Raw genomic sequence first — 26,127 nt, 5'->3', positions numbered from 1 at the left:
AAATTGGCCCGGTTGCTAGGGAGGGTAGAGGCAGATGGGGTAACCTCCTCATGGTTGCAATTAGTGGTTCTCGCTCCCAATGGGGTGTGTGGTAAGTTGTGTGGATCACGGAGAGTAGCATGAGCCTCCACATGCTGTGAGTCTCCGCAGTGTCATGCACAACGAGCCACATGATAAGATGTGCGGATTGACGTCTCAGAAGTGGAGGCAACTGAGACTTGTCCTCCACCACCCAGATTGAGGTGAGTAACCGCGCCACCACGAGGGCTTACTAAGTTGTGGGAATTGGGCATTCCAAATTCCACCTATCTGAAGCATTACAACCACGCATCTTTGCTCACCTCGCCTCGGTGTCCATTTGTTAGAAACAAAGTGGCCCCTTAATTGGTTCCAGAAGATTAGAGACTTCCCTGAATGGGATGTATGCCCTTAATAGTAAATTACAAGGACAAATGTGTGCCACAGAAACAGATTGGTAGTGTACAGAGCAAGTTATTAGGATGCGTACCTGAAAGGCACCCTATGAATAATTGCAGCACCAGCAGTTTCCATGACAACCCCATTTTAAATATTGTAGATCAGTGGGAGCTCACAATCAATTGAAGGTAAATAGAATGCCGTCTTTGTCCAGACTGGAACCTCTGTGCCCTGAAATCAAAAGAAAATACGAGAAGAGTTAGAAAGTGTTAGTCGGCCTAAAGCCCCTATATCCAGTCACATTTACAAACAGAAAACCAAATCAGAGTAGACATTAGAGGAACAGCTTCTGCCTTTCTAGACATCATAAACCATTAAAGAAATCACATATTATTTAATTGTTTTCTGTGGAACACAAAAGAACATGCAAATTGCTCTTTTTCCATACAATGAAAGCGAATGGTGACAATGACTTCAATTTAACTTTTTAGTTATTGTATCGCTGCAGAAAACTTATTGGGTGTGGTGTTAGGCCCCGAGCAGAATAACAGAACATGGGAAATAAAGGGGAAATGAGGAAATAGTGTCCAGAAGAAAGGGGGAATCTGGCGTCCTCGCAGTGAAAGGGGGCTTAGTGAAAGTAATCTAATTTGCATTACTTCTAATTCGGCCAGTATTCTCCCCGCTCTTCACACTGGACCTGCGAGGATGCCAGTGTGTGCACACAAGCAGACTTAAGCAAGCTTCCTGAGGAGAGGCATGCTCTATGTTTTAATGGCAGCATTGATGAGGCGCTATTCGCCTCATCATCCGCTGCCCAAAGGCGGCTTCCCTTCTCCTTCCCACTACCCCTCTTAGCCTGGCTGAAGGACAGCCCTCCGAGGCAGGGCGACTATGACAAGAGAGAGAGAGAGAGAGAGAGAGAGAGAGAGAGAGAGAGAAAAAACACAGCTTCCATAACACCGCACCACCGACCATGTATATACTCTACACAATTTAATTAACAAACATTTACACCAAACAAAAAGTGGTAAAATATTTGCTTGATTTATTGATTTCAAGAAAGCTTTTGATTCTATTTGGCATGAAGGGCTATATTATAGACTTCTGCATTGTGGTATAGGTGGCAATATATATGATCTGATTAAATCAATATATTCGAAAAACAGGTGTGCTGTTAAAATTGGAGACAAACAAACTGAATTCTTCACCCAGAGAAGAGGTGTCCGTCAGGGTTGCAATTTAAGTCCAACTTTATTTAATGTATATAAATTAACTTGCTGTTCAGTTGGATCAATGTGTTTCTCATCCTCTCCCCCTCCTAGATGGAGAGGTGAAGTATCTGCTTTATGCTGATGACCTTGTTCTACTGTCTCCTACTGAACAAGGACTACAGCTGCAGCTGGACATAGTTGAAAAATACTAATTACGCAATTAAGAGAAAATGTTATAATCACCAAATTCCATTTAAAATCTGGCTGAAAATATTTGATAGTGTCATCCAGCCTATTGCGCTGTATGGTAGTGAAGTGTGGGGTCCACTCAGTCATCACAGCTATACACGCTGGGACAAACACCCAACAGAATATTTACAGAAATACACCAACAAATGCATGTAGAGCAGAATTAGGCAGATACCCACTGATAATTAGCATTCAAAAGAGAGCACTTACATTTTTTATTCACCTTATATCCAGCCCCCGAGACACCCTTCAATCCAAAGCCCTCCAAATCCAAGATCTGAGCCCAGAAATGAGTCTCCTACATCAGTTGGTACTGAAACTAATCGTCCCCCCTCAAACACACTTTGACCAGTCTCACATCAACACTGTTTTCCAAACACCAATCAGAGTAAACCAAATTATATCGCAATGCAAAGAAACCTATTTGGAACATTGAAAAGAAGAAACTAAAAGCCAAAGTCGATTAGAATGTTATCTGGCCCTAAACAGAGATTATGAGTTGGCAAAATATCTCTTTACTGTCAGAGATAGAAAACAGAGACAGACCCTAACCAAGTAAAGACTCAGTGACCACACATTGGCAATTGAAACAGGAAGACACAAAAAATCATGGCAACCAAAAGAAAACAGAATATGTGGTCACTGTTTGACAGGTGAGGTCGAGACAGAAATGCACTTCCTCCTAAAATGTGAAACATTCAGAGAAACAAGGAATGTTTATTTAAACAAGTTTAACTCTGAAACTTCAGAATTTAAAGACCTAAATGACCTCTCAAAATTACAAATACTCCTAGGAGAAGGAGACAGGGCTCCTTGTCTTGCTGCCCAATATGTATCAGCATGCCACAACCTGAGGGACAGCGAAAGATCTAGACAAACACACACACACACACACAATGTGATGTGGTCAAATAAATAATAATAATAATCATTTATATATTGCTGTTATTTATATATTACTTATAATTATATTATATACTGTCCAAGGTATTGGACAAAATGTATTTTGCTTTTATTCTATTTTATTTATTCTATATGATGCTTTGGCAACATTGTTTTTGAAACTTTCATGCCAATAAAGCCCATTGAATTGAATTGAATTGAATTGAGAGAGGGGGGGGGGGGGAGGTTGTTTTGTCACATTTGACACTCTGCTAAACTTCTTCCTTGGTGTTCTACAGACAAAAGTAAAACGGGTCAAGAACAGTGTAAATTATTTCAACACAAACACAATTTTCATTTGTGGCTGAACTATCCATTTAATTATAATTAAATCAACAGATTTTCCAATGGTTGCAGTCTGGGTTAGATCTCTTGTAAAGTTTTGTCATAAATCAAAGTTGTGAAGTTCAGTTCACAAAACCAGTTCAACAGTCCATGAAATGTCTAATGTCTTAACATACTTTGATCATAAAAATGTGAGTATAAAAATTCTTTTAAAGCCTTTATACTGTACATAAATTCCTTTTTTTTCTCGATATAACACAAGGCTTTTAGGAGGGATAAGAACTTATTGAATGGCTTCCACTGAATGCACTACAGGCAACTTGCACTCTTCGTCTAACACAATATTACACAAACATTCCAGTAAGAAAACTCACATTCAGAAATAATTCCTTATTTCTTGGCATGCTTTTATGAAAAAATTCAAATAAACTGATTTAACATGAGGAAATATGTGCTCAATAAGCTCAATTATGTTGCATATCTCTCCTACATATGGTAGTTTTACATACATTATTGATTGATTTTAAAACCATATGGTAACTTTAAATGTATTTTACAAAAAGGCTGCTGTTCAGGATTATGTGCATGTGGTATGGCTTAAAAATCAACATGATCATATGTACAGTATAACAGCTTTTAAAATATTATTTGGCATATTCTCCCATTCACCACTATACAATGTGAAAAAAAAAGTACAATTTCAAGGCAACATTATGCGGTAAGTTTTTTTACTTCACTCAACAACTGTCTTAATAATTGTTTTCAGTAAGATTGCTTTGTTTAGTTTTGCTATGTTCACTACATGCAAAAATGTTTGTTGAGACTTTTACACAAAGTTAACTGCAATCTTTGCCTCTGAAGAGAGGTATGTCTTGCAAGGCAGGACTCAGAATGACAGAATTACTATTCTCAGTATACTCAAACTCTTATCATTGAGTGACTAAAATGGCGTTCATCAATCAAAATGATTGTGTTCCTTCAGAACACTTGGAATATGAGGCATGAGTTGCATGGACCACTTTAATGACACTATTGTTATTAGGGATGTATGCAAAGGCAAGAATAATGACTTCAAAATGAATAATGGTGTTACGATCCCTTGTTATCTGTCCCGTGTTTTCTGTTTCACTTACCACGTTCCACGTCACGATCCCTTGTTGTCTGTCCCGTGCTTTCTGTTTCACTCATCACCGCTATCTCTGTGTTATTGTCCGCACCTGTTTGTTATTTTGTTATCACCATGTCTGTCTATTTAAACCCGCTTGTTTTCCCTTTCCTTTGTCGTTCGTTAACATTTCATGTTTATTCCTATGATCTCTCGTTGTTCTCTCTCTGCCCCCCTTGTTCGTTCGAGGATTACCCAGCCCTTCGTGGATGTTCACTGTCTGTCCTTCCAGCTGTGTATTATTTTGTGTTTGAGTTTGATTTTGATTTTCTTCCCATCGTGGACTTTTCATTTGTTCCTGTGTTTTTTCAGTTATCGTTGCTAATAAAGCTGCATTTAGATCCAACCTCCCGCCTGCCTTCTCCTGATTTCCACACATTCATAACAAATGGATTCCTCCAAATAATATAAAAATATTTGTATGACTGATTATCCAAAAAGCACGAGGATAAAGCGACATTTTAAATAGACATATACAAAGTTACAAATAATTTATGAATCTGTGCAGCCAATATTTCTAAAGTGTAAACCTTATTAATGAAAATGTGCATGTTGTGATTTCAGGTTTCCGTTTGCGGTCTCTGTTAATTGTTTGCGTCTGGAGTTGTCAAGTTTTCTTGCCAATTCGGCATGCCCAATTCCTAATGCACTCTAGTTCCTTGTGATGGTGTAGTGACTCGCCTCAATCCAGGTGGCGTAGGAGGAATCCCAGTTGCCTCTGTGTCTGAGAGTAAATCTGTGCATCTTATCACGTGGCTTGCTGAGTGAGTTACCGTGGAGACCGTGGAGTGTGTGAAGGCTTCAAGCTATTCTCAGCAGCATCCACACACAACTCCCCACGTGCCCCACGAGAGCAAGATCCACATTATAGCGTTAACGAGGAGGTTAACCAAGCGTGACTTTACCCACTCTAGCAACCTTGCCAATTGGTTGCTTAGGAAGCCAGATTGGAGTCACTCAGCATACCCTGGATTCGAACTTGCGACTTCAGGTGTGGTAGTCAGCATCTTTACATGCTGAGCTACCCAGGCCCACCATCAAGTGTAAAATTAATTAAGATTCAACATCATATACGTGTTCACTAATTTAAATGTCTATGTTAATGTATCACATGACTCACATGTGATTCTCACGTGTTTATTTATAGCCTAAACCTGAGCGTGATGTTTAATTCCTGACAGAAGAGATGTTTTCATGTCGGAGCTCATCTATCTGTCTTTTAAAGTGGGCCACATTTATATCCACATCAATGATCAAGGTTATTAGCTGGTTAAGACTCTATTTCGAAAAATAGTTAAAATGCTCCATAAAGGTTTAACCGCTCCATATAGGATGCTCTATTAGGAATATTCAATCTTATGTAAAATTAACTCTTTTTTTTCTTCTTCTTCTTTATCTGTGCTAAGTGTTCTTGAACCTGGCAGAGCATGTGAGCGTAGCGGAGCGTGAGCGTAGCGGGGACCGGAGCGGTAATACTTCCTCCTGAGCGGAGAGCGCCTTTCTGAAGATTCCGCTCCGTCCGCTCAGCGCCGCTTGCTCTACCCGGAATGCCCTATTGTGATTTGCTAGTTCGAGAATCGGTGAATTAGCTAAAGCAATAGTGGGTTGGTTATGGAGTTCAAATATTGTTTTAAGGAAGTTGCGAGCCTTATGCATAAATGCACAGTAAAAATCACAGTTAAGAACGAGCAGGGAGGAGAAATTGAAAGCGAGTGTGGAGAGACTGTGAGAGTTAGCAAAGATTAATATTGGAATCTAAAGCGTCACATTGCCAGAAAGCACGAGGATGTGCTATGCAAATCATGGTAGTGCAGCAAAAGGTGAGCTGTAGCCTATAGGCTACCATTCAAAAATAAATTAATAGATAAACTTTAGAATGCGCGTTTCTTTTACTAATGCCAGTAAATCATCCAGGTGTTGATAAGATGTTGTTAAGTGCATTTCACCTGTGTGTGGTTTTATGAGCATGATAGTCCAGATGTGTTTTGTGAAGTTCTACATGCATTTCATCTTGTTTGTGTGTGCGTGTGCGTGTGCGTGTGCGTGCGCACGCGCGCATTTTAATATGCCTGTTTTGCAACTGCAGTTATGTTCATGGAAATAAAATAACGAAAATCAAATATTTTTTGCATAACGTAATTTTTCCAACAATTGATTACAGACAGATTGTTTCACTTTTCATTGACTATATCACAATTCCAGTGGGTCATAATTTCACACACACGAAGTTAACTGTGCCTTTAAGCAGCTTGGAAAATTCCAGCAAATTATGTCAAGCCTTTAGACAATTTGCCAATTAGCTTCTGATAGGAGCTGTGATGGACTGGAGGTGTACCTGTGGATTTATTTTAAGGCCTACCTTCAAACTCAATGCCTCTTTGCTTGATATAAGGGGAAAATAAAAAAGAAATCAGCCAAGACTTCAGGAAAAATATTTTGGACCTTCACAAATCTGGTTCATCCTTGGGAGCAAATTCCAAATGCTTGAAGGTACCATGTTCAATAGTACATAATTATAAACACCATGGGACCACGCAGCCATCATACCGCTCAGGAAGGAGACGGATTCTGTCTCCTAGAGATGAACGTAGTTTGGTGCGAACAGTGCAAATCAATCCCAGAACAAAAGCAAAGGACCTTGTGAGGATGCTGGAGAAAACAGGTAGACAATTATCTATATATACAGTAAAATGAGTCCAATATTGTCATAACCCCAAAGTTGTGGCGAAATGGCTTAAAGACAACAAAGTCAAGGTAATGGAGTGGCCATCACAAAGTCCTGACCTCAATCTGATAGAAAATGTGTGGGCAGAACTAAAAAGGAATTCAAACCTGACTCAGTTACACCAGTTCTGTCTGGAGGAATGGGCCAAAATTCCAGCAACTTATTGTGAGAAACTTGTGGAAGGCTACCCAAAATGTGGCAACATTGCGGTCATGGTTCAAGACCTATTTCTGGGATCAGAACCTGCAAGAGCTGCCCCAGTAGTAGGCAGACCCAGCCTGACGCTGCTTTGTCCGGTGCGTGCTTTACACATCTATTTAGATCGCACGCAGAGTCTCTGGGCAGCTCTCTGTCTGCTTTGGTGGACAGCGGAAAGGAAGTCTCCAAGCAGGGGCACTGGGTCATTGACGCCATAGCTATCGCTTGCCAAGCTCAGCATATGCCGCCCCTGGCAGGGCTACGAGCCCATTCTACCAGGAGTGTGGTGGCTTCCTGGGCTCTGACCAGTGGCGCCTCTCTAACAGATATTTGCAGTGCAGGGGCCTGGGCTACACCCAACACCTTTGCTAGATTCTACAATCTCCGGGTCGAGCCAGTTTTGTTCCATGTCTTAGCAGGAACAAACAGGTTATATCGCTTGCACATAGTACCTTTCACCTCCCTTGAGCTGTAAATGTGCATTGTTGATTCCCAGCAGCATTCACAAATGTGTTCCCTGGTTAACTTTCTCCTAGCCCTGTGGCAGGCGAGTATGCGGAGAAACTCGCTGCCAACCCAGTACTTGTGCTAACTAAGCCCCGTACTGGGACAGGTGCTCCATGTGCACTGGTTCCCCATAGGTAAACCCTTGCGACGTATAATCCGCAGTTGCCTGTTGGCAAACTGCGTCTTCCTTGTCACCATGCTCGTAGAGCCTCCTCCCCCATTGGGTAGGACCTACCATGGGACTTCTCCACATGATATACTTCCGACAAGACTTGGTAAGACCATGTGATGTATCTACACTTAAAATACCCCTCTCTCCCTGGGCAGGGTGTGTTCTCCGTGGTGTCTTCCCCTTGGGAGTTTACGATCCACGTTACACAGTTCAGATAGTTCTGCCGTTTTTGTAGGGGACCCCTAGTGTCAGTGAGTGACAGATAGGGAACGTCCTGGTTACTTCCGTAACCTCCATTCCTGATGGAGGGAATGAGATGTTGTGTCCCTCCTGCCACAACGCTGAACTACCCGCTGAAATGGCTGGGACCTTATTCTCGGCTCCTCAGCACAAAACCTGAATGAGTGGTATGCACGCCCCCTCCTTTATACCCGTATGTCCGGGGGAGTGGCATGCAAATAGCACTCACCAATTCCCATTGGCCTTTTATAAAAGATCAGAAGGCTCCCAAGAGTGACCCCTCATCAACACAACATCTCGTTCCCTCCATCAGGGAAAGGAGGTTACGGAAGTAACCAGGACGTTTTCTATGATTAACTGTCAGGAATTGTGAAAATCTTTTGTGAGTTTAAATGTATTTGGCTGTATGTAAACTTCTGACTTCAGTGCAGAATATTAATATCTGAAGTACCAGAAGAAACCACAGTTAACAACATATTCCACAGTTAATGTAGCCAACAAATTCAGCTTACTGGTAAGGAAAAAAAGAATAAAATTAGATTTTCTTAAATAATAATTGTTTAATAATTATAATAATTATTATTCTTTATAATTAATATAAGTATTATTATGAAAAGGCATATACAACACATATTTTTTTAATAGAAACTATAAATGTAAGAGTAACACTTAAAAAATGGGCATTTCATTTAATTTTGACTTCTGGTTTAAGCCCCGCCAACACCTGGTTCTATCCAAATCCTTCGCTGCACACTCCTAATTTTTATGTTTTTATTTACTTGTTTGTTCAAGCTTTAAAGACAGTTTTGAGTTCTACAGAACTTAGTCAAATGGTTTACAATCACATGCAGGTGAGTAAAAATGACAGAATTTTGATTTTGACTGAACTTTTCCTTAAATGTGTTTACCTAGATGGTTTATTCTCCCTTAAAAGAAAAATAAATGGGAGAAGATGTCCTTGAAGTGTACAAAGCCACCAATACATTGGCAAATGAGATGAGACAAGTTCTTGCCTGAAAATTGGTGAGGCACATGACAGAGGGACGTGGGTGTGCCACATTTCCATATTTGAAATTGTTGGTTGTCATGTATGATTTTTAGATGCTTTTTAAATTCTTCTTTTAACATAATTCAGATGAAAAGGATCCGATTTTTTGTAATTGTAAGCCTTTGTTTTTTTGTATGTATGCTCTTATTTTTTGTATGTGCTTTCCAATAATTGTACATTCATTTTGAAAGGAGAATTCCAACCTGAAAGCAAAGATAGCAGAATGCTCTTAGAATTGTGATTTTGTTTCCATCATTGAAAGACCCTTTTTCCAAGAAGGAATATGTAACATTGGAATTATATTTTACATGATGTATATTTAAAGCAATAGTTCACCCAAAAATGAAAATTGTCTTATCATTCAACCACCCTCATACCATCCCAGATGTGTATGATTTTCCTTCTTTAGCAGAAGTCAAATTAAGATTTTTAGAAGATTATCTCTGCTCTGTAGGTCGTTATAATGCAAGTGAATGTGACCAAAACCTTTTTGAAAGTGGGAATAAAAAAATAAATCTCCATTGTCACGTCCACATTCTTCTTCTGTTTTTGGGTAACTCGCAATTTTCATGCATTTAGTGACTTGCTGAGCAGAGAGGAGAATTTATGGTCTCTAACCTATACCTACTTTTTGGCTACTGGAGTCATATGGATTACTTTTATGCTTCCTTTATTCTGGAGCTTCAAATTTTGATCACTATTCACTTACATTTAAGGACCAAAAGAGCTGAACTATTCTTCTAAAAATCTTTGTGTGCTGCAGAAGAAAGTCAAATACAACATGTACATCTGGGATTGCATAAGGGTGGGTAAATGATTAAACATTGATATTTTTTTGATATATGAAAGTGAAATGTTCCAGTTTTGTCCAATTATTACAGGAGCACTTCTACAACAAAGAAAGTGAAAGTTAATATCTTGTTTGGCATCTCTGAAACTGCAGAGAAGCACCTCTTGTTGTGGTGAAAAGAATAAGCCTAACTCTCCCTAAGGAGGTCGAAACATCAAGAGAGTCACTAGCACAGAGAAGCAGCTTGATGGAGATACCGCAGAGAGGCCATCTCACTTCTTGCCCATACAGACCACAGTGCAGATCCAACAATAGATATAGACACCAAAGGACTGGTGAGTAATATTTATCGGTAAAACAGGTGAAAGCTGCTTTTCATTCATAGGAAGTGTCTAATTCTTAAACATTTGAATAAATGTCAATCAAAACTTCATTCTTCTCTTTATTGCTGAAACCTCTCCCTAGATAATAGAGCTGCAGACTGTTTTTTTTTTGTTTGTTTACAAAAATAACTAAGTAAACAAAGTAACTAAAAGATGTCTTCAGCTTAATGCATTTAACTTAGTGCAGCTAGCATTTTTATAAAACTCACATATAAAATCAACTTCTACTTAGAATGGTGTAATAGCTTATTTTAACTTTAATATTCAGGTACAAAAATAAATCATGAATCTACAGAGTTCTGTATGGATGAATTAAAATCTTACATACACTTACAAATGGTGTAAACAGTTACACTTGAACAGGCCCAAGTTCAACAATAATGAAACAGTTATTAATAGTTCTGTTGTCAATATCAAAATGCCATTGTGACATAATGACAACCAGTAAAAACCATGAAAGCATCACACACCGCAGAGACACATTCAAAAATAAGAAGAATATATTCATAACAAGCTCTTAATCTGCTCCAGTGAGAAATCGTTCATATCTATGGTCTGTTTACTGTCTTTGAGTTTTGCTGTTTCACAACTCACTAATTATAAAGCAAATGCATGAAGACGCAGTGTCGTTATTGAAGGTTACTGAACAGTTATATTTATTATTAGTGGTATTGTGACCAACATTAATCTGATTTAAATTGGGATGAGTGACTGATGATGAGATATCGAGAGCACTTGAAGAGTGCACATCTTTGATTGACACAGAGAGCGCTCATTTTAAAGAGAGTAAAGCTAAAAGCGCTCATAATTGCTCAAACAGTCTCTATCACTCAACACGTCTGATTGTCACAACTCACGTCATGTATCATGTATTTGCATGTTTATTTGTTGTTTAATTTGTTTTTAAACCTGTTAGCAGCCTCTATATCCTCTTCCTGTGCACTTTGTTTTTAACCTTTGTTGGCATTCTTATCAAAGTCTGCACTTTCTGCAGACAACTGTCTATAAGATAACAAACAAAAGACTCTCCAAGATTGAAAGAACTGAGTACAAAACTATTGAATAACACTGTGGCAGGGCGGAGGGCGGGGCCGGGTCGTGATTCTACACACCCGGTCCCTTATCAGGCAAATCAAGCCTCTGAGAGGGATAAAGGCTGACTGTGGTGGATTGTACGGGAGAGAGAGATAGTTTACGGACATGTCCGTCATGTGTGTGTGTTTGTCTTTTAAGTTTCTCAATAAAATATTATTTATATTGAAAAGCCAGTTCTCGCCTCCCCCTTTCCATTGAACTTCTTTACAAACACCTGAACTGAGAACCACATGTGTTAAATGAAAAATGTTGCTCTGCTGTAGATGTCAAGGATCACATTCTACATCTCATTGGAGGTTTGAGCACTGTTTCTATCCCACGTTTGAACACTGCTTCTATCCCACCTCTAAGTTCAGACTTGTTTGTGTGCAACACGGCTCCCGATAGCATTTATCCACATACTCTGTCTTTCAGAAACATATGGACAATACATGTTCATAGTTCAGTTTTGGAAAGTCACTTGATACTGATTGTTCTACTCTGTCAGAGACAGTACAGTCTGGTACATCGGACCAAGAACATTTTTCTGATACTGTTTGTTTAGTTTTGCTTTTAGAAAGTTTGTCAATTCCTTCCAAAGAGCATGTAAAGTGTAATCTTTGAATTGTAAGAACACCAACATAGTTTTATATGTTGTTTACATTTTTATTTCACTCATTCAGCTTGCAGAGATGAAATATTACCCAAACATCATATCACAGATCTACACACACAAGCAATAGCACACTCTCATTAGCCTTCTTGGTCCACATGGGATCAATAAACGGGTCTGATAGAATGACAGAATAACTTTTAAAAACCTCTGTGGAAAGCGGTCTTTGCCACTGGGACACATGCTTGCTAATGGTCCTTTAAATGCTTGCTTTGTTCATTTGCTTGGCAGAAAGAGGGTTTGTCGATTATGGCCCATGGATTTACTTCAAAGCTCACCACACATGACATGCAATATATGCCTAGCTTTAATGCTGCAGAATGAACTGTCAAAGCCAACAATTTGAGCTGAAAATGAGCCCACAGAGGACATTTTGTCCACTGTGCACAGCATTCTGATTGATTTGTAAATCAGCTTGATACCATAATAAAAGCCCAAATATGGCATGTTTATACTTTGAAAAAGAGGATCTGTCTGGAATATTTGGAGACATTAACATTTGCACTGCCTTTGGACAAAGGATAGGAATGCAGCACAGAACTCCCATTTTTTGAAAACACATCTAAGAGCAAGACTCAGGAAAGCGTCTAGGTTACGTATGTAACCTCCGTTCCCTGATGGAGGGAATGAGACGTTGTGTCGGAGAAGCAACACTAGGGGTCTCTCTTGAACACCGAATATGCCTCTGAACTATGAAAAAAGGCCAATGAGAAATTGGCAGACAGTATTTGCATACCCCGCCCACGGGCATACGTGTATTTAGGCGGGCAAATGCGATGAGTTCATTCAGGATTTTTCTGAGGAGCCGGAAATGGTCCGGCCACAACAGTGGCTTAGCTCAGGGACGTGGCAGGGAGGACACAACGTCTTGTTCTCTCCATCAGGGAATGGAGGTTACATATGTAACCTAGACGTTCCCCGTCTGTCTCTCTAGACATTGTGTCAGAGAAGCGACACTAGGGGTCCAATTTAAATCACACCATGCACTGAGCCGTGTACGTGTTCTGTTGACACAGGAGCGTGCAGGTATTTTACGTGCAATGATGACCAGCTGTGTCAGACTGCACACACTCTTCCCCAATGCCCCATAAAAGTTGTTGGAATCCTTCTGGTTACCCTAGACAGGGGAACAAGGTGACACTTGCCAACCTGGGAACGGGCCACGCCTGGCCGGGCCTCTTTTCTCTCTATGTTTCTCCACATAGAGCAAGAACGGCTGGGGCCCTTACACGCATCGAGGGAAGGGGGTCTTACCCAATTTCCTATATTTCCAGGGGGGAAAAGACCCTGCGGAGACCACACCTGCCTGGCAGGGGAGGTAAAGGTGGTGAATACATCACATGGGCTTCTAGGCGACATGTGGAAAGTGGCGCAGTGGTAGATCCAGCCTCAAGGAGGGAGGAGTTGCTACAACACGGCGACCGGAGGGCAGCTGGGACTGCCTAAGGGAGACGCAGGTCCACTTTTGTTAGGGGACCGTACCGTGGATAATGCACACAGGGGTAGTCCGCGTAGGAGTCCTTGACCTGTGGAGCACCTATTCCAGTACAGGGTAGATTAAGTACCTGCAGTGGATTGCGTCAGTGAGTTCCTCCGCTGAACTGCGGACCCACAAGGGCTAGGGAGGAATCATCCAGGGATCCGAGAGATGGGATCCCCTGGGAGAAACAGGCGCATGGATTTACCTCAGCTGAGGGAAAGGGTGCTAGGCACAAGCGATTCACCCGGCCAGTTCGTCAGCGTGTTACCGAGTTCTACGGGCTCGGACCTGAGAGAACACAAGACAATACTGACTCAACCCGGAGATTGTAAAATCTCGCGAAGTCAGTAGGTGTTGCCCAACCCGCTGCTCTACAAATGTCTGCCAGGGAGGTGCCCCTGGCCAGTGCCCACGAGGACGCAACGCTTCTGTTTGAGTGCGCTAGGACCCGCAATGAAACGGCATCAACGACCCTGTGGGAAAGCCTCTGTTTGGAGACAGCCATTTCCGCTGTCCCCTGAAGCAGACAAAGAGCTGCTCAGAACGTCTAGAGCTCCGCGTGTGGTCCAAATAGGTACGCAAAGCATGTACCGGACACAGCAACGAAAGGGCTGGGTCTGCCTCCTCCTGGGGCAGCGCTTGCAGGTTCATTATCTGGTCTATAAAGGGCGTGGTAGGAACCTTGGGCACGTAGCCAGGCCGCGGTCTTAGGATCAAATTTGTGTCTGCCAGACCGAAATCCAGGCAAGTGTCACTGACAGAGAACACTTGCAGGTCCCCGACCCTCTTGATGGAGGCGAGCGCAATCAGCAGGGCCATTTTAAGAGAGAGGGCCCTGAGTCCAGCTGATTCTAGCGGCTCGAAGGGAGATCTCTGGAGGCCCGTGAGGACCACTGAGAGATCCCAGGAGGGGAAAAGGCTTGGCCGGGAGGGATTTAACCTCCAGGCGCCTCTTAGGAACCTGATAATTAAGTCGTGCTTACCCAGGGACTTGCCGTTTACTGCATCGTTTTGGGCCGCGATGGCGGCGACATACACCTTTTGGGTTGAAGGGGACAGCCTCCCCTCCAACCTCTCCTGCAGAAATAAAAGCACTGACCTAACTGAGCACCTCTGTGGGTCTTCAGCCCGGGAAGGACACCAATTCGCGAACAGGCGCCACTTTAGGGCATAAAGGTGCCTGGTGGAAGAGGCTCTGGCTTCGTTGATCATGTCTACGACAGCAAGTGGTAGACCGGCTAGATCTTCCTTGTCCCGTCCAGGGGCCAGGCATGGAGGTTCCAAATGTCTGGGCACGGATGCCAGAGCGTGCCCCTTCCCTGAGAAAGAAGGTCCTTCCTCAGGGGAATTCGCCAGGGAGGGGCTGTTGCGAGAAGCGTAAGGTCAGAGAACCAAGTCCGAGTGGGCCAGTACGGAGCCACTAGGGTGACTTGCTCCTCGTTCTCCCTGACCTTGCACAGCACCTGTACAAGAAGGCTCACTGGGGGAAATGCATACTTGCGCAGCCCCGTGGGCCAGCTGTGTGCCAGTGTGTCTGCCCCGAGGGGAGCCTCTGTTTGGCATACCAGAGCGGGCAGTGAGAGGTTTCTCGGGAGGCAAACAGCTCTACCTGGGCCTTGCCGAATCCTTCCCAAATCAGCTGGACCGACTGGGGGTGAAGCCTCCACTCTCCGTTGGGCAAGCGTTGTCGTGACAGTGTGTCCGCTATCACATTGAGTCGCTGCTGGCTCCAAAGGAGGAGACAACGGGCGAGTCGTGACATGTGGCGGGAGCGTACACCACCTTGGTGATTTATGTACACTACCACAGTGGTGCTGTCTGACCTGACTAGGACATATTTTCCCTGAACCAGCAGGAGGAACTTCCGCAGGGCAAAGAAAACAGTCAGCAACTCTAGGCAATTGATATGCCATTGCAGCGGGGCCCCTCTCCAACGGCACGCAGTTGCATGCCCGTTGCACACGGCACCTCAACCCAATCTGGAGCCGTCGGTCATGACCAGGACGCATCGGGACACCTGCTGCAAGGGTACTCCTGCCCTGAGGTCTGTCCATTGTTTGAATGTCTGGCGGCAGGCGGGGGTGATCATCACACGGTGCGTGCCGCGGCACCATGCTCGTCTCGGGACTCGAGTCTGAAGCCAGTGCTGAAGCGGTCTCATATGCATGACCATCGGTCTCATATGCAGCGTGACCATCGCGGAGGATGCCATATGCCCCAGGAGCTTTTGGAAGTGTTTTAAAGGGACTGTTGTGCCGGGCTTGAAAGAGGCGAGGCATTTCAGCACTCAAATCCATGCTGAGAAAAGAGATGCTCTGAACCGGGGTGAGCTTGCTCTTTTCCCATTTGACCTGAAGCCCCAAGCGGCTGAGGTGCCTGAGCACCTGGTCTCTGTGCGCGCATAGTAATTCTCGCGAGCGGGCCAGGATGAGCCAATCGTCGAGGTAATTGAGTATGCGGATGCCGGATTCTCGGAGCGGGGCAAGAGCTGCCTCTGCGACTTTTGTGAAGACGCGAGGGGACAGAGACATGCTGAAGGGGAGGACCTTGTGTTGGTAAGCCTGGCCGTCGAACACGAACCATAGAAAGGGTCGGTGTCAAGGCACAATCGAGACGTGGAAGTACGCGTCCTTCAGGTCTACTGCTGCGAACCAATTTAGATGGCGGGCGCAAGTTAGGATGTGTTTTTGTGTGAGCATTTTGAACGGGAGTTTGAGCAGGACCCGGTTGAAAACTCTCATGTTCAAGATCGGTCGTTAGCCGCCGCCTTTCTTGGGTACAATGAAGTAAGGGCTGTAGAGACCCTTCTTCATTTCGGTTGGAGGGACAGGCTCTATCGCATCTTTGAATAAAAGAGTAGCGATTTCCGGGTGCAGGGAATTGGCATGTTCGCGTGTACTGCAGTAAAGCAGACGCCCGCGAAGGGAGAAAACTGAATTGCGTAACCGACTCAGATGGTCCGGGCCAGCCAGCGTGACGGGTTGGGCAGTGAAAGCCACACCTCCAAACTCCGTGCTAGGGGCACCAAGGGGATGAGTATATTTGACGTACCCGGCGGGGCTTCGCAGCGGGACGGAGCAGGTTATGCGGTGTCGGGAGGCAAAGGTGCGTCCCAAGGCTTTGGTGCTGAGAAAAAACTCAAAGCACTTACCTTGCTCCACACACCCGGCAGAGGGTGGGTTCGTGACTGAGGAGGAGCTTCGATGTCGGTGTCCTCTGGACTCATCTGAACCAGCCGGCTGGGGAACTGTCGTGGGGCTGAGGGTGGAGGTACCGCATTCAGGGGACCGTGACTGTTGATATCTGGAAGCAAAGTGCCGTGAGAACGGCATTTGCGGGCCGGGTGACCCAGAGACAAAGGAAATAGCTCTGTTATTGAGAATGTGGGTCCCACAGCCCCGGCTAGTGTAAATAATTTCAACACAAGATTCTCCTCCCGGCTCTCCACAGGGGGACGGAGCGGTCTTACCACCAGCCGGGCGGCTGTGGCTCAGGTGGTAGAGCGGGTTGGCCACTAATCGCAGGGTTGGTTGTTCGATTCCCAGCCCACACGACTCCACATGCCGAAGTGTCCTTGGGCAAGACACTGAACCCTAAGTTGCTCCCAATGGCAGGCTAGCGACTTGCATGGCATCTCTGCGGCCATTGGTGTGTGAATGGGTGATTGGGACACAGTGTAAAGTGCTTTGGTAACCTCTAAGGTTAAAAAAAGCGGTATATAAGTGCAGACCATACCACCTCTGGAGCTAACATCTCGGACTCTGGGTCGGATGTCTCAGGAGCACCTGGGAGCCTTCCGGGTCCTCGAGGGGGTACGTGAGATGGGGGCGTGCGCGACGCTGGGGCTGAGAGCCGGGCCCGGGTTGAGGCGGAGCAAGGTGTTTCTTGGCCGCAGGGGGATGCCCTTGGCGAGCAGATGGGGCATGGCCCATGGCGGCAGGCTTGCGGCGGGGCATGATGTGAGATATGGCTTCCGTCTGCTTCACCGCGGAGAACTGCTGGGCGAAGTCATCGTCGGTGTCGCTGAGGAAGCGAGCTTTGTTGGTTTCAAGCATCTCGACCAGGTTCAACCACAGATGACGTTCCTGGACCACGAGCGTGGCCATCGCCTGGCGGGGCATGATGTGAGATATGGTTTCCGTCTGCTTCTTCACCGCGGAGAACTGCTGGGCGAAGTCATCGTCGGTGTCGCTGAGGAAGCGAGCTTTGTTGGTTTCAAGCATCTCGACCAGGTTCAACCACAGATGACGTTCCTGGACCACGAGCGTGGCCATCGCCTGGCGGGGCATGATGTGAGATATGGTTTCCGTCTGCTTCTTCACCGCGGAGAACTGCTGGGCGAAGTCCTCGTCGGTGTCGCTGAGGAAGCGAGCTTTGTTGGTTTCACGCATCTCGACCAGGTTCAACCACAGATGACGTTCCTGGACCATGAGCGTGGCCATCGCCTGCCCGAGTGACTGCGCTCTAAGGTCGGTCGCTGAGTGCAGATCCTGCAGCACATCTGGATCAGGGCTAAGAAGACGTGTCCTGAAAAGGACGTTCAATGCCGCTGTGTTTTGAAATACTCTTTTACACAAAAAGGGAAATCACTCTTTAAATAAACTTAATGAAGAGTTATTGTCTGCGCTGTCGAAGCGCCCAGGGGCAAATCTGCACTGCCGTACAGAGAAGGAGAAAGCCGCTGTTATGCACCGTCAATCCAACAGCATGCAGAGCATCAGAGGAAAAGGCAGGAACTGGTGTGTGTGACTCGCAGCAGACTGGATGCACTACCATCGGCTCCGAAGAAAATTTCTGAATGAACTCATCGTATTTGCCCACCTAAATACCTGTATGTCCGGGGGCGGGGTATGCAAATACTGTCTGCCAACTTCTCATTGGCCTTTTTTCATAGTTCAGAGGCATATTCGGCACTCAAGAGAGACCCCTAGTGTCACTTCTCCGACACAACATCGAGAGAGCGACAGACGGGGAACATATGATATCTGGCTTTAAAGAAAGTGCTGGCGGTGAGCTTGACTTTGACACTTCCTCTGTCTTGAAATCCATAAATTTTTCAATGAAGTCTGTATTAATAGAAGCTCTGCTAGTCTCTGCTGTTGATGGGATTCACACGCAATGCATGTGTGCTCTCTAGTTTTTAATCATAAATGAGACAGACACCCACACTTTCTAGTTCTGGCAGGATGTTGGGGTGAATATGGAGTAACACTGAATCATTTATCTGCCTCCCTTGACTTCACTTGATCCACAAACACCATCTTTAACAAGGATTTTTCTTTAAACCCAATGGCCTCACCTATATGCAACCAATGCCATATGAGAGCAAAATGAACTTCGGTGTTGTTAAAACCTCCATTGACATGAACATTTGAGAGCAGTAGTTGAGAGTGGCTGAGAAATGTATAACACTCTCAAGCTGGTTTTGTGCACTCTAACTGAACTCTATTCTGCAGAGCGTGAATGAAAAATTAATGTTCAGCATCCAAATGAGCCAAGACACCACAGTTACTTGATTTATCTAACTGAATAGATATAACTGAATTTCAAATGAGGTATACCACAACAAAATTTGCTGGATCGTATTTACACGTTTATTGAAATTGCACCAAACTGTCTCCAATAGATAGTATTCAATTGCGTCATCAAATAAATCCAATAAATATGTTGTGGATGTTGTGGAGAAACACTGTGTGACGACGAGGAGTGAATGGCCGGGCCATGAGGATGCACTTCTTGCACCTAATAAGCTGGGAGGGGGATGAGGACGAGCTGGAGACGCCAGTTAGGGAAAGAGAGAGAGAGACGCAAGTGTCTGTGTGTGCGGCTATGTTTCGTTGTACTGTTAAAATTTGAGTTTGAAATGAAAGTTCTGTTGATTGTTCAATCTGGTTCCCACTTCCTCCTTGGTAGAAAGAAGGCAGAGTCTTCCACACATTGCAATTCTCCACTAACAACGAGAAATAAAAAAAATTGTGACCACGAAAAACATTCAAGTGTATGCTGATAAATATGAAGATAAACTTAAATGGTGGATTGGATCCTTCCAACTTGTTCGAAAAACATTTCTGGTTCTGATATTACCCCTGTGTTGTGATATAATGTGATCCTTAATGCACACTGTTAGTGCTTACTAGTGGTCGACCAATATGTTTTTTTTTTTTATGACCGATGCCAATATTCAAAGAGCTGATATTTTGCAGATATGTCACACAATTCAATATAGAAAATAGCATAAACATAAAATTGCTAAAAAAATAATAAACTCTTATTTAGCACTTTATTTACTCAATTTTACTCAAAACATTAAATTTTTAAAAATTTAATTGTATTTTAAATGGTACATATCAGTTTCTTCTGATTTCTGTTTAGTAATCTCATTTTATTAATTTATTTGCAAATGACTTTTGTTATATATATATTAGGAAGAAGGAAATATCAGTACACACAGTCGTCCAGCAACCATGGAAGGCATGTGCACATTAGTAATGGAATGTTCTCACAAGTGCACATACATTGCACAATGAATATGACATTTACTTAAAGCACACGTGAATCAGAGGAACTTTTGATCCTGATCCTGAAGTTTTGTTTCTGGCTGATAAATTATGCACTTGAAAGGAAGATATTATTAAATGAGAGCTAAATGGGAAGAAAGGGCTGGATTTTCACGAGATTTGTTTATTACATCTGTTTAAACAAGGTATCTGCATATTTGCAGACAGTATATGATATTAGTTTTATTGATATGTGCCTTTTAATCATTAGACAAGACAGTTAAAAGTTACAGCGAACCGTTGTGGAGGTAGAGGGAGAGTGAAACATGCAAGCATTTTAACATTATGAGCTCAGACGAGTCTGTCATGGCTTTGATATGCGGACCGTTTAAATGACACAGGTCTATTGTAGTAGCACCATGGCACGTAACAAAAAATGGACTGTGATTGCTCGATTACATGTTTCAGATGCTTCAAATGCAAGCTGGCGATTTTCTGCGCCCTCGAGTCCTTAAAGGGCACCTATTATGGAATTTTGAAAATTACCTTTCATGTAGTGTGTAACATAGATTTAAGTGAACAAAAACATCCTGCAAAGTTTTATATATGAAAGTTCACCATAAAAAAAGTTATTGTCTCTCAAAAGTAGGAGTCGACTCTGAGTCAATGTAATGAATCGTTTTTTCCAATGAGTCATTTTCCTTTTCGTTGTGACGTCAACACGAAAAATTATCAAATTGGCCGCGCCCACTCATTGCACGCGCAGACACCAGGGAAAACTTGAAAACATCATGTCGACAACAAGACGCTGTGTTCTGAAGTGCATATCAAAAGAGACCTTTTTTTCACTGCCCAGGGACGAGCATGTGAAGAATCAGTGGCTAGAGTTTATATTTACAACTATACCACACAAGTATAGCCCGAACCTTGTGCTGTGTTCGCGTCAATTTAATGACGATTGCTTTACGAACATGAATGCTTTCAATTGTGGATTCACGAGCAGGTTGATACTGAAGGAAGGTTCAGTACCAAGTTTATTTGGATCAGCTTCCTCTTCCGAATCACAACCTGTAAGTATTATTAATAATTGTTGCTTTTATGTGTTTTTTAGCATGCTTAATAAGTATTTGTGTGTGTTGTTTACATTACGCTCAGCGCATAGGTCTCCAATGTCAATTTTTTTGAAATATGTGAAATGTTTGTCGATGTTATTGGAGTTGTCATAAAGAATAGAGCAATAACTTGTAGTAATGCAGTGCTTTACCAATATGTTTATGCGTTGGGCTAACACAAACAATAACTGATTGGGTGTTTACCACCGAACTTTGGGCTATGATCGCTAACATAAATCAACTCAAATTCCTTCTCTGATTTTGACTTTTTTACTACAAAGCGGTGATGGGCGTTCCGTTTCTGACAATCTCTGCACAGAGTATACCAATCACAACTGACTGGGTCATCTGACCAATCACCGCAGATTAGCGTCACGCAAAGGAGGGGTTTGGAAAAATGAGTCGTTGAACGAATTATTTGGGAGTCGGTGAGCAAATCAGGTAAACATAAATGCATATTATAAGACAACAAAAGTGTTTTTTGTCATTGCATGCATGTAAATCTGTTGTTGGGGACTCCCAAAACAATATTAGGAACATTTTAAATGCCATAATAGGTGCCCTTTAAGATAATTTATCTTAAAGGGGGTGGGGTTGATTTGGGGGGGGTATGTCACTTTGGGCAGTTGCTATAATGTGGTTCTCGCTCTCGGTGGGGCATGTGGTGAGTTGTGCACGCTCAACAAGCCACATGATAAGATACGCAGGTTCATGGTCTCAAACGCAGAGTCACTACGAAAAACACGAGGACTTTTCACGAGGGCGCATTGGGAATTGGGCATTTCAAATTGGGGAGAAAAAGCAGAGAAACCCCCCCAAAAAAACTAAATGAAGACAAAACAATATAAAACATATTTAGTAAATTAATACTTCATACTTAATACTTACAAACGTGATAGTTTATATCGAAATTGAAATGCTACATTAAACTTTACAAGGTATTTAGCTAAACTCTTTCTCCCAATTCACTCAGATGAACTGTTTTGATCTGTCTCCCCACAATATGGCAACATCATTGGAATACTATCTATAGGCTGCTTATGGGACAAGCTTTCATCATACACTCTAGACTTCCATCGTATGTGCATAACTGAATGTGTTTTTTTTAATTAAACAAAGAAAATCTAACTGTCTACTATTGTATACTTGCCCCATAGACTTCCAGTTTAAGTGCATTAGGGCTGAAACAATTAGCCGACGTTATCGACAACGTCGACAATAAAAAATTGCTGCCGAATTGTCATTTACTCTAATGATGACGCGTGAGAGCAGCCTGCAGTTCGTACCTGACTGAGGTGAGGAAGAAAACAGCTTACAATCCAGATGCAGTCTAAACTTTCACAGCTTCAAGTGATGTAGATAGAAAAGTATGAGGGAATTATAATGCAAAAATACAAAATAAGTAAATACAGAAGCACTCTCATTATGGAATAAGGGGAGCTGGAGCTACTGCTATACAAAATATACAAAATACACGTATATTTAAGATACATTCTCTTAAAGCAAGTCTATATATCTTATATGTTGCTTATCAAGTAAATGTATCTTGTTTTAAGGATTTTAAGACCATTTTAAATGGAAAACAAGAGAAAAAACTTGATAACAACAGGATATTTTGCAGTAAATTTCTTTAATGTATTAAACTTAATAAAAAGTATTTAGAGGCATGTTTAGAGGCATTTTTAAAAGATCATTTTGTCCTCTTTATTGTTAGTAAGCACATTTAATACAATCTTTTAAGTCAGGGCACAAGCTGAATAATTGGTTAAAGGCTAATGATTCATCGTTTCAATAATCACTGTATAGTCAAATAATCGTTCTAATAATCATAAGATTAAACGATTATCAAAATATTCGGTAGTTGCATAAGAAAATACTTTTTTTTTTATGAAACAAACAAACAAAAAACTAAAACAATGCATAACTGCCTACTATATTGTTCAATTGATAGTCTTCCAGCCAAGTGCATAACTGATTGTTTTTAAAAAATGTAACAAAAAAGTAAACAAAACCTAAAATAATGCATTCTCCAACCATTTTTAATAACAGCTCATTTGTTCCCTTTGACCAAGAAAACATAATTAAATAATTAAAGTGCAAGTCATTATGGGTATTCCCCATAACCTTAATTATGTACTCAAATGTTTGAGTTATTAACACTTAAAATCTTAAAAAAAGACTTTAAAAAGTTTCTGGATTTTTAAGAAAAGAATGTACAAGGAACATAGATTTAAGTTAAGAGCCCAAAACTTGAATTTCAAGTAATGTTTAATTAAGACAAATGTATTTTTCTAGCAATGACAACATTATAGTTTACAATTACCGTGACTAGTTGAACTACAGGAACAAATCATTATTTAGCTTGTTTTTACAAACTGGGATGAGTCCAAATTATTTTAGTAAAGTAATCTTAACATGGAATGTTTCTTTATTCTTTCACTTTTAAGGTAGACTGAAAAAAATGTATAAAGCCTTTTTTACAGGGAAATTAATGGTGCTTTCTGACAAAACATTATTTTATAGTTGTCGGAGAAATGTAATGGTGCAGGGATCTAAAGCATGTATTTAGTATGGCATCACACCTCAGCCTAGACCTGCCACAAGGATTCTCTGTAGTCCTCTGAAGATAAGCTATCTATGACTCAACAAGCAATCAGGGATGCCTTGCATCAACACAGAGATGTGTACAAATATTCCAGGCTCCCTAACAATGCCTTAATGATGCTCCCTAATCTGTTTTTTTTTTTTTTTTTCTCCTGTGTACTCTGAAAAGCCAGCAGAGTGCAGCAAAACTGCCTCTACCTCAAGTAAAATTGTGTTTAAATGAATCAGCACTCATCTACTGTAAAGTCTGAATTTTATTCTTTCTATGCAAAATGCTGCCTAACCTAAACAAACATTGCCTTATACTGTATATCAAGTCTCTGGAAAATAAAGCAAAACAAGAAAAAAAATATTTTCATCAGAGATTTTAATGATATGAAGCTCGCTCTGCATATGGCAGGTTTGACATCTAAAGTTACATGATGAGAAGGTACAACTCTTTATTTATTGAAAGAATCGTTTGTTTTATCTTATGTGATTGTGGGGCTGCATTTAATGTTACCTCTCCTCTAATCTTCAGAATAATTATAGGATGCATGCATTTGATGAGGAACTCTGAAAGACTTCACTTTCTGTATTGGGAATCAAGCCCATTGTCAGGGAAATTACAATTCTTAAACACACATTTAGTGAGATTATTCCTGAGAAAGAAATGCATCCATAAAATAAATATATAATCAAAGTGGGGTGTGAGGATTACGACCAAGTGTGTGCCAATTGGTCAATTATTTAAAAAGAAAGAAAGACAGAAAGAAAGACAGAGAAGCTGCCATAGTAAGATTTATACAATTCACATTGCTACAAGAAAATATAAAAGATTGCAGTTATCATGAAAGGGACCATACACCTCCAGTGACATCATAATCTCAACTGGATTAATACCTTGGAAAAATAGTACAACAGTGAACATGAGATTGAAATGGGTTTTATGCACATTTTACGTGGTTTATGACTAAACCCCCACTTGTTTCTGTAATATACTGAATATTTTACAGTTCATACTGTGATTCATACTATTGGCTGCTACATAGAAGTGTCTGGGCAGATGTTGAGATTGGAATAATTCCAATTCCCGATGTTCACTGACCAAACGTGTACTTCTCAGGTCACAGTTTCAAAGGGGAACTGGAGAATTTAGGCTATTTAAGCAGGTTGTACAATAGGAATTCCAGGAAATTGCTTAATATGTCAAAAATGATGGCAAAGTTAATTTTGAAGACTAGTCAATTCTAAAAATGGGTTAGTAATGTTACAGTGGTTTGGAAATACCCGAACATACGTTATACGTATACGTTCATTAAAACTGCATAAACTAAAAATTCACGTAATTTACATAATGCTTCTGTGAAAGGACTTCCGATATAATTTTTCTACTATAAATTACATTTTAATATAAACTATATGGTACAAAATATTAGCCTATATCCTCTAAATATAAATCCAAAAATTTCGTTTCTGCTATATTTTTATATATAGCCCCAGGATTGTGTGGACTCGCGCCATTTCTGTTTCAAACTCATTTACCTGTTTGACTTTTCTTCAGTTTTCAGCCTCTTGGTGTGCCGCTGTAACGGCAGCATCTTCTTCCAGCCATTGCTCAATATCAGGGTCGCTTCATAGTCGAGCGCTCTTCACAAGTACAAATTTCTCCTATTGTCTGGCAACCGACATCCAAGATACTCCTTGAGAAACAGTCAGACGTGTTGATAGCATTGAAACCCACTGTACTTCAAAAGCAAACGCGAAGTAAACCAAATGCGTTACGCATGGGCGAGATCCATATCGCTCCATGAGTCTGTTCAGGCTCATTTAAGACGTTGAATCCACGGATCCTCTCCACACTGCGCCACGCGCCAACGTGTGTGAACCCGCTCGGTGCTTTCACATGCACTCTGTGATGCAACACAAACTTCACATCACTTGGCCTGTCAGTTCATGCGCAGATATGGAGTCATTTTTATATCACCAGAGCTTGGATTTGAAAAAGCCTCCGAAGAGCAAACCAGTGTTAATGTAATACAGAAACGAATAATCAAACTACCTCTTTTTAACTGCAAGTCTGCAAAAAAATAAATGAATACAATAATAATAATACACTGACATTTTTTTTTTTAACTTGTAAAAAGTGTCAAGTTTATTGGAGTACTTTCTACAATTGAATACAGTGTTGGTCTTTCTACTTCAAAAAGTGACATATAAATCAGTTTGTTACTTGGTGTTTTCTTGTATTTTTTCGGGATCAGATCAATACGTAAATTTAAATGGAAAAACCAAAGTAATATTTACACTGATTATACATAGATACAAAAAACTGCCAAACGCAAGTAAAATATAGGATACACAATTAGGTAA

At 41.8% G+C, this 26,127-nt stretch overlaps 1 protein-coding gene across 1 annotated transcript in view; it reads right to left on the bottom strand.

Annotated features, from left to right (window-relative positions):
• cntn3a.1 (contactin 3a, tandem duplicate 1) overlaps window positions 1-25,624 on the bottom strand; it is a 177,815-nt gene extending 152,191 nt beyond the window's left edge. Inside the window, exons 1-2 of the mRNA XM_052091452.1 lie at window positions 25,300-25,624; window positions 509-648 (exon numbers count right to left, since the gene is read on the bottom strand). Of these exons, the coding sequence (XP_051947412.1) occupies window positions 509-563 (55 nt within the window). The 5' untranslated portion in view covers window positions 564-648; window positions 25,300-25,624. The remainder of the gene's footprint in view (window positions 1-508; window positions 649-25,299) is intronic.
• Between the last annotated feature and the right edge of the window lie 503 nt (window positions 25,625-26,127).

Source organism: Xyrauchen texanus, chromosome 25 (assembly GCF_025860055.1).
Source record: "Xyrauchen texanus isolate HMW12.3.18 chromosome 25, RBS_HiC_50CHRs, whole genome shotgun sequence".
Lineage (NCBI taxonomy): Eukaryota > Metazoa > Chordata > Actinopteri > Cypriniformes > Catostomidae > Xyrauchen > Xyrauchen texanus.
Note: the sequence above shows the minus strand (reverse complement) of the source record. Positions and strands in the feature narration are given on the sequence as shown.